The sequence below is a fragment of the Tenrec ecaudatus genome, chromosome 2, assembly GCF_050624435.1.
Source record: "Tenrec ecaudatus isolate mTenEca1 chromosome 2, mTenEca1.hap1, whole genome shotgun sequence".
Taxonomy (NCBI): domain Eukaryota; kingdom Metazoa; phylum Chordata; class Mammalia; order Afrosoricida; family Tenrecidae; genus Tenrec; species Tenrec ecaudatus.
Window position 1 is genome coordinate 272310502 of NC_134531.1, and position 15186 is coordinate 272325687.

The 15186-nt window shown below is 44.0% G+C and overlaps 1 protein-coding gene across 1 annotated transcript in view; it reads left to right on the top strand.

Annotated features, from left to right (window-relative positions):
• The first annotated feature begins 2925 nt into the window (after positions 1–2925).
• ROBO1 (roundabout guidance receptor 1) overlaps positions 2926–15186 on the top strand; it is a 434587-nt gene continuing 422326 nt past the window's right edge. Inside the window, exon 1 of the mRNA XM_075542455.1 lies at positions 2926–3976. Coding sequence (XP_075398570.1) covers positions 3922–3976 — 55 coding nt within the window. The 5' untranslated portion in view covers positions 2926–3921. The remainder of the gene's footprint in view (positions 3977–15186) is intronic.

The following is a 15186-nucleotide window of genomic DNA, read 5'->3' on the forward strand; positions in this document are numbered from 1 at the left end:
AGGGATTTGAGTAGGACTCTTGAGTGCCATTTAAAATCGTTTCTCTCTGCCTGGCTCTTTGTCTCCCAACCAATCAGGTTGGAACGAGAGTTGTGTTGTACGGGAAAGCGTTGCTCACAGATTCAATATGAGTAGGTGTGACATGCATTTCTACAAATTCACTTGTAAACACTCTCATACAGACGGCTCCGAGAGGATCTCATGCATTCTCCTGGGCAATTTAAGATTCGGGAGAAAGAGCTTTCTCCTGGTCTTTCTGTGGTCCATTCATCTCTAGGAATGTCCCCACCTGTCATTTAATCCCTTGAGCACTTTGTTTTTATTCCATCGCAAGTGTTTGGAACCTGCACTGTTGTTTCTGTAGTTTCTCATCAGAGTCAGAGGGCCATTTGAATGGGTTTGTCGACTGTGTGTTGTGGTGAAGCAGGAAGCTCTACAATGAGTGTTTCATCAGAATTGCCAATAATGGATAGATTTCACTTCTAGAATCACGCAGTCTAGAAAGGAGGACCTGGTAATCTACCTGGGTGAGGGGTGGGTTGGGCGGGGCTTTTATGAATAACAGCAGAACAATGAACCGAGGCGTGGTAGTTTCAATTGCTGTATGTACCAAAGCTAGACAGCTAATAAGGAAGGCTGGAGAGGAATGGATTCTTTTGAATTTTGTATTGGCAAAGAACACCACGTATGCCATGGACTGCCAAGAGTGAAGAGATCTGGCTGGGAAGAAGTATCGCCAGAACACTCTTTGGAAGTGAGGATAGCAAGACTTGGTCTTACATTCCTGGAAGATCCCTAACAATCCTACATTTTCTCCTGTAAAGCCCTGTTCATTGAGCTGTTGGTTGTATGTATTATATATATGATTGTTATATATTGATGTGTATAGGTGTTTCTTTTATATATATAACTGTTATATGTAAACATATGTTTGTATGGGTAAGAGTGAGTGAATGAAAGAATGTGGTTAGAAAAGTTTTCAGGTACACTGAATTTCACTTGTTCTAGATAAAAAGATAAAAAATGATTTCCTTCAGATGCCACTTTTACTAATATGATTGACAGAAATGTACATGATTTGGCGATGACGTTCATTGGTACTGGCTAATAGCTAGTTCTTTGATGATTCTAATTACTGACCTTTCTAGGTAATTTCCACTTTAGGATTTACACAGATTAGTTGAGAGTGTGTTGCTTACTGAATTTGGGAAGCATGAATATGGTTCCATTGAATGAGAATGCGACACATTTATTTTTGTTGCTAGAAAGATTTTAGTTGGAATCTTTGAATTCTATCTCTAACCTCTTTATTGAAATCTCAGCTTTCTTAAGATTAAACGATCTTTTACTTTAAAAAAAATGTGCTGTTAACCAGTTTCTTTCTGAAAAATGTTGATGTGAAATCATTGGTTACACCAGCAGCTCCCAAAATAAATGTATGATCTGTTTTGAAATATCATCTTTTATTTTATAGTGCATACATTTATGAAACAAAACAAGACAAAACAAAATGGGCAAAACGAAATAGTGTTTCGCTCACTCTGCCAGAGGAACAAAGTGATAGCAGAGACCACATAGGCCCTCATAAATGCTTGATGGTTTCGGATTCACGGTTTCCCTTACATATGGTTTCCAAAGTTGTAAATCTTAGATGAGAGCAGATAGCCACACCCTGCACCAAAAGAGAATTTGGTGTACTTTCATTTAAGACCTTGAGGTTAGCAGCCTCATTCTGAGGAGAGCCCGCCTCATTGTGAGGTTATTTGCATGACTGTAGATTGTGATAAATTCACTACCTCCAGTGGATTCTGAGTCCTGGGACAGGGTGGAACTGCCCCCATAGCTTTCCAAACCAGTAACTCTTTATGGGAGGAGAAAACTTCATGTTTCTCCCTTGTCCCAGCTGCCATCCCCACCAGGGTTCCATTCTAGTGACCTTCTATTTATTGGGCTCTTACTCTGTGCCAGGTGTTTTCCACGTAGCATTTTCTTTACTAGAAACTGGAAAGAATCAAGGAATGCAAAGTTACTCTGTGTGCCAGCTTTGGTTTACTTTGGGTGAGGTTTTTTCATACATTGAAGTATCTTGAGAAGCTATTTTATTTATAAGAGAAAATGGAGACTTGGCAAGTTCAATCAACTTGGTATGGTAACTGGGCAAATAACTGGTGGATTGAAGTTTCAGGGAGAACCTGGCTGGGGTCAGAGCCCACATAGGTGGCTTTTGAAATGTTGAATGGCTTCTCTTACCAATGCAAGGGTTAATTATCGCTCCTCCTCAGTCACTCTCTAATGTTGAGATGCTAATACTCATTGAAATTGAAACAGAAATTCCTGAATTTTGACTCACCAATTTCTGCCTTCCGGAGCCTAACCTTTCAAGCCTTAGTAAGCCTCTGCACAACTAAGCCATCTTATCAGCGAACACGTCACAGCAACTGTAATATCCCACAGAGAGATCTCTCGGTTTCCTGTCCCCAAAGTTTGTTTCCTAAACGTGATTTAAAAAAAAAAATACGGCGGGGAGTGTGTTTGTACGAGTCTGATAGAGCTTGAGAGTTGTATAGAGTGATTCGAGAGTGTCTTCCAATCCTGGAAGTGGTAAAGAAGAGGTTAAGCTGGACCAGGGAGGATTTTTTTTTTTTTTGAAGTCTTTGGCTGGGAGGTTCCATTTGGAGAAAGGTTCAGGGGAGACAGGGGTGTCGCGAGAAACTCGGCAAGTTCCTATTTCCTTGAATTTCAGATTGGCAGCAGCTTTATTCTCACCTGAGGGCGCAGTCGTGCACCCCTGACTTGATGATGGAAATATTACAAGCAGAACTTGCCTGACCAGCGCCTCGAGGGTGCGGAGTGAGGTTTGGGAAGGGCGGTGCGGCCCCTTTAAGTATTCTGGGGCTGGAAGAGAGGGAGGAAACTGAGCGCGGCGCGCACGGCCGGGGAAACCCACAGGCTATAGAGCCCGAGACGAGGCAGCGTGAGAGCTGAAACTTCAGACGCCGATCGGGCCGCGCGCGCCAGCCGCCGCTCCCACCCGCTGCAGCAGCATCCTCGCCCGCGGAGGTCCGGGCGCCCGCGCCCCAGCCCAGCCCCCGCGAGCAGCTCGGGGTGCCCACAGCCACCCCTAGAAGTCAGGGCTTCTGCGCCCTCGGAGCCCAGAGTTTGGGGTGTTTTGCGCGCGCGCGCCCCAGCGGGCGAGGGGACGATGGTGACCGCCGCGCGGGGCTGCGGCTGGAGGCGTCCGGGAGGCGCGCGAGTGTCCGCGGAGCGGCCGCTGTCCACCGTGCCCGCCGCGCCCCGCAAGTGATGGGAGCAGGGGCCCGCCCAGGCAGCCGCCGTCGCCGCGCCACCCCCTCTCCCGCCCGCTGCGCCCCGAGTTCCCCCGGCACCACCCGGACGCCGCGCGCCCGTCCCTTGGAGCTGCTACCTCTGCCTTGGCTGCCGTCGCCGCCACTTAAGGTGACCGGCTACTGACTGGGCTCGCCGGTCGCGGGACACGCACTTCGGGGAGCGCCCCGGTCGGTCCTCCCACCCCAACTTTGCCGCCGCGCCGGCCCTGGCCGCGGCGCTCGGGCGCACAGTGTGGGGCGCACGCCGGAGGCTTGGAGACCGCGGAGGAGGCAGGAAACGGCGCTGCAGCTCCTCAGCCGGGGCTCTTTGTTGTTCCTTTCCGAGGGTCCCCAGAAGTGGCTGAGCCGCCTCGGAAACCCCGGGTCGAAGGGAGCGAACCTCGGAATTCCTAAGTCGGCCCAGGACTCTTCCGGAAGGGTCGAGGAGTCATCCTTCTGAAAACTCCCGGCGGATGCGCTCACGTTGCTTATATTAAGCCTTTGTGTGTGGTGTGTGGCTTCCCACCTTCGGGGTCCCCATTTCTACACTCCCCCCTCTTGGCATGAGACGGCATACAGGATCCACCCGAGGACAATGATCGCGGAGCCTGCTCACATTTACCTCTTTGGATTAATATGTCTCTGTTCAGGTAACTCCACGCCTTCTTTTTTCACCCTGCGGTTCTTTTGCACTCCCCTTCTCCAACCTGCAGACTGCCAATTCCCAACCGAACGGGGGCAACTGCTCCCCTCGAAGGCCCGGGGGACCAGGTCCCTGCCGGCTTTGGGGGCGAAAACGTGCCCACTGTGCACTCTGGTGCGCCCCTGTCCCAAGACTTCCCGCCCCCCCACCAAACCTCCTCTCGGACCTCTGCCTTTCGCCAAGTTCAGGGCACGCCCGGATCATCCGAGCAACCCAGGGTGGGGGGAGGCGTTGGTGGGCGGCGAGGTTGGGCCCCAAGAAAGGGTCTAAGTTAGTTTCCTTCTTGGAGGAGTTCCTTCCTTCAGGGAGTTGTGTGGGACAGAGGAACTTGTGGCCAGGAGACCCCCCAGGAGTCTCCAAACGGGTCCTCCCAATTCGCCCCTCCTCTTCTAAGCACAAGGGGTTATTAGTAGTTGTTTTATGTAACCAAGGTCTGTAATTAAATTTGATTGTGAAGAAACTCCAGGAAGTAACTCTTCCTACAGTGGGAATATAAACTAGTCACCGCCTGGCTGGGTTGGGAAAGAGTTGGTGGCAACTACAAGAGACTGTTGCCCTGAGAATTGTCATCGTTAGAGCGAGTCAAAAAGGAAAACTGAGTTTAGGATCTTTAGGATTAATATAAACGTGCAAAAATTGAACATCTGGAATGTTGGACTGATGCTCCACCGGGACCCCTCTGACATAAAAGTTAACTTTATAGCTTACTCTCCTTGAGAAACTTGTACGATGGGTGAATTGAGCCACGATTTTCAACTTTTCTTTTTTTTGGTAGATTCTGGTTTCAATAGAAGCTTGAGGGATCCAATTTCAGGCCTTCACACACACTCACGCGCGCACGCACGCACACACACACAGACACACGCACACACACTGTACCGTGGGGAATTTGTGTAGTTGTATACAGAGCTTCAAGTTGCATCAGGGCCTAGAGGTTAGACTTACCCCATTTGCATAATTATACAATATTGAAAGTTTGATTGGAGCATTTTTGTTTCCGCGATGGCCACCCTTTTCACTTTCTCCAAGGAGTTTACTTAAAAGTGAGTGCAGTGTGAAAAGAGAGAACGAGAAACAATAACAAAATCCACACTCTTGTTAATGATAGCAGTTAACCTCCTAAAAGAATGTAGGCCGGAAGATGTGCTTCCTGATCCAAAGTCTCTGTGAACATTTTGCAACTAAACTAAACTGCAAATTCATTAATTTGTTATTCCTTTGAAGCAACTGGAAACTTAAATTTCAGCCTTGACTATTTCAAATATGTCAGGGTGGGTGGAAGAAGTAGATTACCTCTCTGGGGCAACCTCCCACTCCCAGCCTCCCCTGTCTACAATGTAGTTCTTTTCTGGGTTTGCATATCTCAATGATTGAATAGGCCTGCCTCCACCAACTTGGTCTTGATGGGTGTACATCAAAAACATTAAGATCTGATCTCTTTATTTGCCTCTTTCCTTGATCTCCACCTCCTTTAATTTACAGCTTCAGGTACCTTTGAGATTAGTGTTGATTCACCTTCGCAGTTAAAGTTTATTCATGTGTGTAAAGTGAAGTGTCAGGGTGATAAATGGCTGGAAGGACAGATTACTGAAGATAGGGGGATTAATGGTCATTAGTCACTGTTTGAGCTGAGTTTGTCTGTGTTGGGACATTTTATCATGGCTTTAGATTAAAGATAGGGTCAGACTAATAGGGTATCATTGAAAGCTGGTTGTGTCAGCCTGAAAATTCTGTCTTCACCTGGAGTATTGCCCCATCCTATTTGATAATTTGCTTAGTAGCTAATACCCAGGCCTTGGAATTTGAACTGGAGTCAACCATGTCTATATTCTTATGTGTTATATGGACTTCTAGATACATTTTTCTAATTAAATTTTCTATTGAAACCATTGATAGTTTGTAAAAACCTAGTTTTTCCCACCAGTATGTTTGTCTGCTCCTTCCCCTTGGCTCTTTGCCAGAGGTGTCTTTCCAAAGACCCACCTCATATTTAACTGGAGGCTTTTTTTCCATCTTGTGTCCACTGGCTTTCACCCATGCTCTGAATCTGGACCTGAGACGCCAGTCAAGTGATTGGACTGCTCGGGGGATTTCATGACAGCTAGCTTTTCTAAAGCAATACTATTGATTTGGATAAACTTCACAGAACTCAGATAAGTACTTTCGAGTAGGGAGTGCTCAAGACACCTGGCTAGTGAATGAATGAAGTTCTTGAAAGATTGTGTTTCATGTCTTGCCCCGAGCCTAAGATCACAGCGTCTCCCTTGTTAATGGAGTGTATTCAGGAGAAATGTGGTACCCCTCAATGAATCAAAGGGCACCGAGGGAGGAGAGCACCAGCAACAAGATTTAACCTGTAAAAAACATCTATGGGTTGACATGTCTTTTTTCTTTCCTTTTTTCTTCTGCTCTTTAAACTTAACTGCCAATTTAACAAAGCCTTACCTCCCCACCTCCCCCACCCCCAGCAGATTGCAAACTCCATTTTGGGTAAAATACTGCATTTAAGAGTATTTGCTTTTTGAAGACCTTTTATTCTTTAAACTAATGTTACACCATATGATCATGGTTTTTGTTTTCTCTAACTATGCTTTGGGGACTTGCATATTTCTTTGATCAGTTTGCATATCTATTGCTTCTTTCTATGGAGAGCCAGTCTTTGCTGGGGGGAGGCCTGTCAGGTGAGGGCAGACTAAGCAACTGTCTTCAAATCTGTTGACCAAAGCTTGATTTTAAGTGAAAGAGTTGTTGAATTTCAGGATGAGATCTGCGTTTCAAATAAAGTGGAAATGGATATTCACTGGATTTTTCTGCTGACCCCCGACCCCTTATTATTATTATTTTATTTTTAGGAAAAAGAATCTTTTGGGGGGAGTTGTAAAACTAGTTTCACTATGTGAGCTACTTAATCTAGTATTGTCTCTCTCTTGGGCAAGATTCCTTGGTAAATCTACTAAGATCTGGTCAATTTTCTGATAAAGTTGTTGGCTTTTGAATTTATACTTGAGAACTGCTGCATCTTTTAAAATACCCTTTATATTTCTCAATAATGGGTCTCTGGCACATAAAACATTTATGTGTAAGCTGTCTTAGGGAAGAATGTGTCCCTAGACTTTGCCTTCAGTTGCTACTATGAAGTTGAAATATTCTTATGTGAGTTGAAGAGGTGCTAAGTCCACATTTACAACATGCAATGACAGTTTACTATTGTTATTGTTACTAATTTTTATTTTCATTAAGTGTCCACCATTTAAAAGGCTGAGCAACAAGAGTAAAACTCAAAAGAAGCCCAGGTAAAGTTTACTAGTGAGGATCCTAAGTTGCCCAACCTTCATGGAGTGTTTGTTGTTGTTGTTCCTAAAAGATACTGAGGTAATGCCTATGTTAAATGTTAACCTTTTAAAAAATGTTCCATGCTTAAAACAAACATGTCAACAAGCAACTTTGCTTCTTATTTGAAAATATAGGGAAATTAAAAGCTGTGCTTTCATGTAAGGTTAAGTCTAAAGTAATCTCTAGAATGAATTAAGAACATTTGGTAAAATAGGGGGGAACCTGCCCTCTTCCCCCCCCCCCCGCCACAAACTTCTTCGAAATCAGAAGCAGAAGTCTGAAGAAGTGTAGTAAAAACTCAGATTAAGAATAAAGCGAGTTCTAAAATGTAGACTGTAAGTAGACAGAACCAATAGATACAAGTATATGCTCTGCCCTCACACAGCACCAGGAACACATTTCAAAAGTAGATTGAATATTTGATGTCAGTTTATATGTGGAATGTATAACTGTAAACACGTAGACATCTTGCATAAGTTTTTGAAGCAAAACCAGTCTTGAAGCCCGTCTAAATCTGTAATGAGTTGATAGACTGCTTTTATGAGTCAGAATGGACTTGGTGTTATTATTGAGTTTGGTGTGGCTGAGTTTGGTGGCGTCGTGTGTTAAGCACTATGGGCTGCTAAAAGCAAGGTCAGCAGTTCGAACACACTAGCTGCTCAGCCGGAGAAAGACTGGCGTTCTATTCCTGTAAATGTTTAGAATCTTACAGCTAATTCAGCCTTTCCCTCTAGGTGGCTGTGAGTTGGAATCGAGGTGATAGCAGTCGGTTTGAAGTTTATGTTCAATACGATTTTAGAGTACTTGTCTCTTGTTTTATGTCAACCCCAAACCAATCTCACTCTTATCAATTCTAACACCTAGGGACCCTATACAGAGGCATTAAAAATCAGTCATTAACTTTCCGATGCTGAAAGTTATCCTTACCGGGAGACCAGTACAAAGAAAAAAAGAATGGAGGAAAGGAAGAAAGAAAAACCATAAATAGAATTCAAATTCTGGAGCACAATAAGAAACTGTGATATTACTATGAAGACGTAGCTACCATTTAAGAACATATCACATTATCTTTCCTAATGCTCATCGGAACTCTCTGGCATGGGGTGCTGTTGGGGGTCAAATCCTACTTTATTCTCTTGGAGGAAAAGGACTTGTTCAGAAGTGAAGACATATGGATGAGCAGAGATTTGAACTGAGTGTACCCTAAAACTTTTCTATCATCCTGTGCATGTTCCCCTTGAAAGAAGGAAGGGAAGGCAGTAATGAAGAAAGATTCTAGTTAATGGATTTTATTTTAAAACATGTTCAGAGAAACCCATCTAGATAAGACTCTGGTGAACATTTGTGATTCTCAGAAGGGCGGTTTTAAAGATAAAAAAATAGTTACAAATCTCTGGGTGAAACAATCACTAAAACCCCTTTTTTTTTTTATTACTTTCTACCAGCTCATGTTTCGCCTTTATCAAATCTGTGTGCTATTCCATGCTTAAAAGAAGCACTGGACATAAATAAAAATATTTCTGCTGGTGCTGTTTTGGAAAAATGAATGCTATTGTCATTGATGAACTACTTTGCTGTGGTTGGAAAGGCAGGTAATTGGGACTCATCAGAAGAGCCTGTGGAGAGACGATTTTTCCCCCTGTGGTTGCCTTTAATCTCGGGGATGTAGATGAGCTGAGGGTCACTTAGTGGTAGATGAGCCTTCTGCTTGACTGCTGTTCACAGATGACTCACTTCATGGTGGCTGATCATGGCAGGCTTGGGCTTTAATACCTGGTTGATCAGCTGGTTGGAAACTACTTATGCATAGCCCAGAAAGTGGCCATCCTGCAGAGATCAAAAGGCCACCTCCTTTCTTGACCATTTTGGGTTAGCCTGGCTTCCTTTTCCTCTTTTTCCTTCACCTTCAGCTCTTCAGTCATATTGTTGAAGCAGAGGGGGAAAAAAGATTTTAGTGACAGGAAAATAGCTTTGATCTTCACCCCACCCCCTCCCCCAGCCTTTTCTAAACCGACCAAGAGGCAGTTTCCAACACTGGAAAGTGTCACATTGCTTGCTTCATGGGAGCGCTTCAATCTCATTTCCCTTCAGCCAAAGCAAACTGCTACAAATTGCCTTACTTCTGTGGTTTGCCTTGGCTTCCAAACCTCTTATGACAAGTTGTTCCACACATAAAATAGTAGTTTGCACAGCACAACCCTGCATACTTTTCTGACTGCATTCAAGTAGAGAAAGGCCTCTGGCCGGGGGTGGGGGTGGGGTGGGGTTGTGTGTGTGTGTGTGTGTGTGTGTGTGTGTGTGTGTGTGTGTGTGTGTCTCACAGCGATTCCTAGCTTAGGACTGGGAAGGAGTATGTGTTTATTTATTTTCTTATTTGGGGGAGAGAAAGTAGAAGGTAGAGTAGTTCTTGGATCACGAATTTGGTGTGAAATTAGGCTGTAATTAGGCCTCATCGCGTCACCTAGTGTGACACCCGAATGAAGCATGAGAAACAGCCTCAGTGGACACAACGAAGTATCCGCCTCAGCATGCTTCCCTGTTAAGGGTGGTATTCTCCAGCACGTAGAGAGTAGGCAACGAATTGGCATCAACTCAGCACGAACTGCTTGGGATTAGGCATCAGATCCTCATATTGCAGTGAACTTTGGGGATCTGCTCTTAGATTCGTCTTCACGTTAAGTGGAGCAAGGTTTACACAAACACCCTGTTTTAAAGCACTTCTGGCCATAGCAGCTCATGAGTCTGCTTTTCCAAGACGCCCTTGATTGCATTTTAACTCCTCTCAAGTTCAAAGTGTGCGTTCCTTATGTTTATGTTCAGCTAATTCGTACATCGCCTGAAAGCCAGAGACAATTTGCCCACAGCCATCCTGGAGTCTTCAGAATTTTCCTTTAAAATTACTTGCAGTGGGCCTACTGGAGAAGATAATAGGCTACTTTGCTTCCTCCTCCCTTGCAAAATCCTGTTTTAATGTGCAGGAAGCTGCGTATATTAAGTCTAGGCATGTTACCTGTGACCATTTAACACTGAATCTTATTGGTAGGTACGTCTTATCTTTTGATATCACTTAAAATTTCAGTACACAAAAATGAAATAGCATTTATGTTACTATGAAAATCTTCCTTGAATGATAAGCGGTTCATGCTTTCTATAACATTACAGGGGAAATCTGTGTGGTAAGTGTATTCCTGGATTTTATTAGAAGAGAAGAAAGAAGTGGCTACATTTTAGTGTCTCTTCACTAAAGGACTGAGCTGCTTTTTGTCAGTTTATCAATTCTAGATAGAATGGGGAAGAAAACTGGGCCCCCAAATAAATTAATTCAGCCACAAAGGTCTCTTGAATCATTTGCCATCATAGCCGTAATGGGCTACAATAAAACAAAAATGCTCTTGAATCCATTTCAACTCATCAGAGCAAGTAGAACTGCCCCGTGGAGTTTCCAGGGCTGTGATGCGCAGAAGCAAACTGTCACGTGGTTCACAGAGAGCGGCTGGTGGCTTTCGGTACCCAGTCCTTCCAGGTAGCGGCTGAGTGCTTCATCGCTGTGCCACCAGGACTCCTTGATCAGCTGCAGTAAGTGGCATCTTTGGTTTCCATGTTAAATAACGCCCACGCGGTTATCTTTTACATTTCTGTAGATGACTTTTTGTTGTATATGGTAGATTAATTTTTAGTTTGAACGAATGAAAACCTCTGGAATTCTTTTCCTATAAAATGAAATGCACACGTTTCCAAGTCTTTCGGACCCACAGCTAATTTTGTTTACTCAGGCTGATTTAAAAGGCAGTCGTTGTCACGCTGAAAGCGCCCTAAGACGGGGCCTGTCCACATAACAAAGCGAGTTAAGGCACACTTGGTACGTGTTAACCACACCCCTCTGTGGAGTTAACATTTGCCTGGTTGGGGCAGTGTTGTCAGTGTGTGCACAATTCAGTTAGCAAATTGCCTGTGAAGTGAACTGGCTTGTCCAAGTGGTGGGAGATCAAGTTCATCTGTTTGCCTTTCTCCTAGCTGGAGAAAAGTGAATGCTGCCGAGCCATCTAGTCTCAAATTTGGAGCTTGCTGAAGTTCATTAGCTTCGTAGTGTATTGCCAAAACCTCACCAGGTGACAGGAACGTGGGAGAGAGGCACAGCCTTACCTGGGGTATTTATGCACAGGAGGAGGAGAGTCACAGGCAAAACAGTTGGTATTAACCTACATGAATTAGGAGTGAAGAGACGCGTCTTGGGATAGGTTGTATTTATGTCCGGCGAGGAAAGGGTATTTGTTGGGCTGTCTGTTTTTTCTCTTTTATTCCTGGCCATTCAATCCCAGAAACCCGCCAATTCCTAAAACTACGCACTGAGAACCACCCCATCGTGTCCTTGGCATAGTTAATGGAGGTAGGCACCCGGGGGTCGATTTCCAACTTCTAACAGCTCTGCAGCTGAGTAGGACAGCTTCCTAGAATTTCTAGACTGTTAAGACATTCAACTTATGTTAGAAAATGAAGGGGAATCAATCAGTATTAAGAGTAATAATATTTCAAATAAAATCCAACCGAATGAAGCTCCTTAGGGCTTTTCTTGGCTGTTCTGTTTATAGACGGCAGACACCGACCTGTGCCCCCCATGCCTCTGGCTGGGTGAGATGACCAACCTTTTGGTTAGAGGACACTGTATTTATTTCTTTAGGACACTTTCATTGGATTAGTGGACCAATCACGTGTCCCACGTAGTGACCAAAGCAATAATGCTATCTAAACTCTGTGGTACAGAACCGATGCATTTGAATTGCGGTGTTGGAGACGGGTAATGAAAGTGCCGTGGACTGCTGGAAGGACAGGCGGACTGCCTTAGAAGAAAGGAGGATAGCCAGAGTGCTCTTTGGAGGCAAGGATGGCGGGACTTCTCCTGCCATAGCTTAGACATGTTGTCAGGAGAGACCAGTCCCTGCAGAAGGACCACATGCTTGGGAGGGTAGAGGGGCAGCAAAAGGGTGGAATGCCCTCAACGAGATAGACTGGCACAGTGGCTGCCGCAATGGGCTCAGGCATGGAAACAGGTGTGAGGATGGAGCAGGACTGCGTATTGTTTTGTTTTACTGTGCATGAGGTCGCTATGGGTCGGAACCAACTGGATGACACCTGACAACATAATTTGACAAACCCCAAGATGTATAAAGTACTAGCAGTCTACCTGGCAAAGGACTGACAGGCTTTACCTTACTTAACCTTTAAAGGGGACACGCTAGGGACAGAGGCACCGCTATCATTTTGGCTTATCGATGTGGAAAAGGAGGTTAAACAAGTTTAAGCTTCTTGACTCTGGACAGCCAGCTGGTGGTGTGGAGAGCGGTCTGAAAGCAGCCTGCCTGATCTCAGGATACTGCTCCTATCGGGAAGAAGAGCTACTCTACTGATAGACACCACAGTTCACTGGGAACGTCGTCTATTTTGGAATACATTGATCATCCGTTCTTTCATTTATTTTACCAACTTTGTCAGGCAACGCAGTAGAAAAAAAGATGTTCATAACTTCCTTTTGAAGCGTGTATGATATTTACCTCAGGATGTTCATTGATGGTCTCTGGGTGGCACAAAGCAGTGTGCAATTGGCTGCTAATCTGACTTCCTTGTAGGAAAGCAAATGAATAAAACAGTGTGAAACGTGACTATAAGACGATCAGTAGACTTAGTGTATGTGTGAGCGATGGCTGGATTGTACATCCCAGCGCAGTTTTGTTACTTTTCTGGTGTTAGCTTTTTATGTCTTTCCTGGCTTCTCCATTTTGCTTGCCCAGTGGTAAGCCACATACCCACAAAAGGGAGAATAGCCTAGACCATGGAAGCATATGGTCGTTCGTGGACGAACCTACGACCCAGTTTACTGGTACTTTGCCCTGTTCAGGTTGTAGAGTTCATTTGAGATACTAAGAACCACATCCGTTAAGTGTTTGGACAAAGGAATATGAATTCAAGTGAATCTGAATTTCTTTATGTTGAAAACTGCCTCACTGAGATGTAGCTTATTGATCATAAAAATGTATCAAAGTGAAACTTCGCTAGAATTTCAATTGCTGCTCTATCACAAATGCCTCCTTCTCAGACGGAAGGAGCCCTAGGTGCATAGTGAGCGAGGCGTTGGGCTGCTAACTGCCAGGTCAGCATTTCAAAACCTACAGTCACTCTTGAGGGAGAAAGATGAGGCTTCCGGCCCCAGCAGAGGTTTAAAGTCTCAGAAACTCACAGGAGCAGTTCTGTAAGGCCACTTTGAGTTAGAATCAGCTCTGTGGTAGTAAGGTTTGTTTATTTGTTTGTTTTTCTCTCACTTGGTAAACTTTATAGAAAAATAAGATGTAGAACGTGATCCCAGCTAATGTAACTTACATGTCTGCAGTAGCAATCATAAGGCAAGGCAGTAATAACTAAGCCCTTTTCGGGAGTTATGGGTAGGAATTATTTCTTTGCTTTTCTTTTTAAATATAAATGCTTGATTTTGAAGCTTCCACCATTTCTTAGGTATGGTTTCTCGAGCGTACTCAATAATATACCAAAGTTATTTACAATTGTATAAATGAGATGAGATGTTTTTTAAAATTTTATTTCTATAGCTGTGTGATTTTATATAACGGTTAAATCGAGACTGACTTTTCCCCCAGGACTTTACTTATACCACTAATTAAATTGGTATCATATATTAAATTGTTGTTCATCTGACAACCGAGTCTTGCCCTTAAGGTCTTTACTCAACATCTTCAGATATATTTCATAGTGTAAAATTTATTTCTATGCATTCATGCCTTTATACTTAGTCACTGTTTATTTGAGAATGCTGCTCATTTATTATTGATAAATGGGCTCAATACTTATTTTATGTCTTACTAAACTCTTTGCTATCCATCATGACCATAAACAACAGTTATTGTGTAGCTACGATCACTTTTGCTGCTCTCAGTTACTTTACAAAAAACATTACCGAATGTTGTCCGTGTTTGTGTCGAAAGTGTATCCACAACCAGCCCCAGTGGCCATCTGAGCCAAAGGTGACTCTAAGCGAGTGGGGGACGGAGAGAGTAGGACCGCGTTCCACAGGGTTTTCCATAGCAGGCTCTTAGATGTAGTGGAGGGCCAGCCCTTTCTTCTGACGGGCCTCTTGTAGTGGCAGACTATTAGGCAGCAGGCCCGAGCATTAGTCGTTCGCACCACCCCAGGCTACTGGGTAAGCTGTGAAGAGCTTTTCACACAAGATTCTAGACTGTGCACAGGTAGACTACAACTTGAATCAGTCCATTGTTTGGGGAGATAGAGAGGATTTCTATTCCTGTACAGACTTAGAGTCGCAGACACCTACGGGGACAGAATTCTACTCTGTCCTGCAGGGTTGCTGTGTGCCAGAACGGACTTGATGGTGACAGAGGAAGAAAGGATTGTAATTTAAGAAATAGCAGGCCAAAGGGATTTACTTAGATTGGAAATTTGCCCTGGAATAAGTCGTTCCCCAAGTATTGTAGAGTGAAAGAATATTGGGTTAAGCAAATCATTGGTGCATTCAGGAGTGATTATCTGAAAACGAACACAAACCATCAGAGAAGTAGACTTTATAAAAAATATTGTTAAAGAATTGCACTTACGCCATTGTATATTTTAGTTTACATTTGCTGTCTCATTCTTTCATTTATTTAACCAACATTTCAGGTAACAAAATAGGGGGAAAAAAGAGATGCTCACTACTTCCACTTAAGTAATTGTTGATACATATGGTTGATTACCTAAGTATTTACATGTGTGGTCATTGGGTGACATAAGCAATTTGTGATTGGCCACTAACCTAAAATTTGG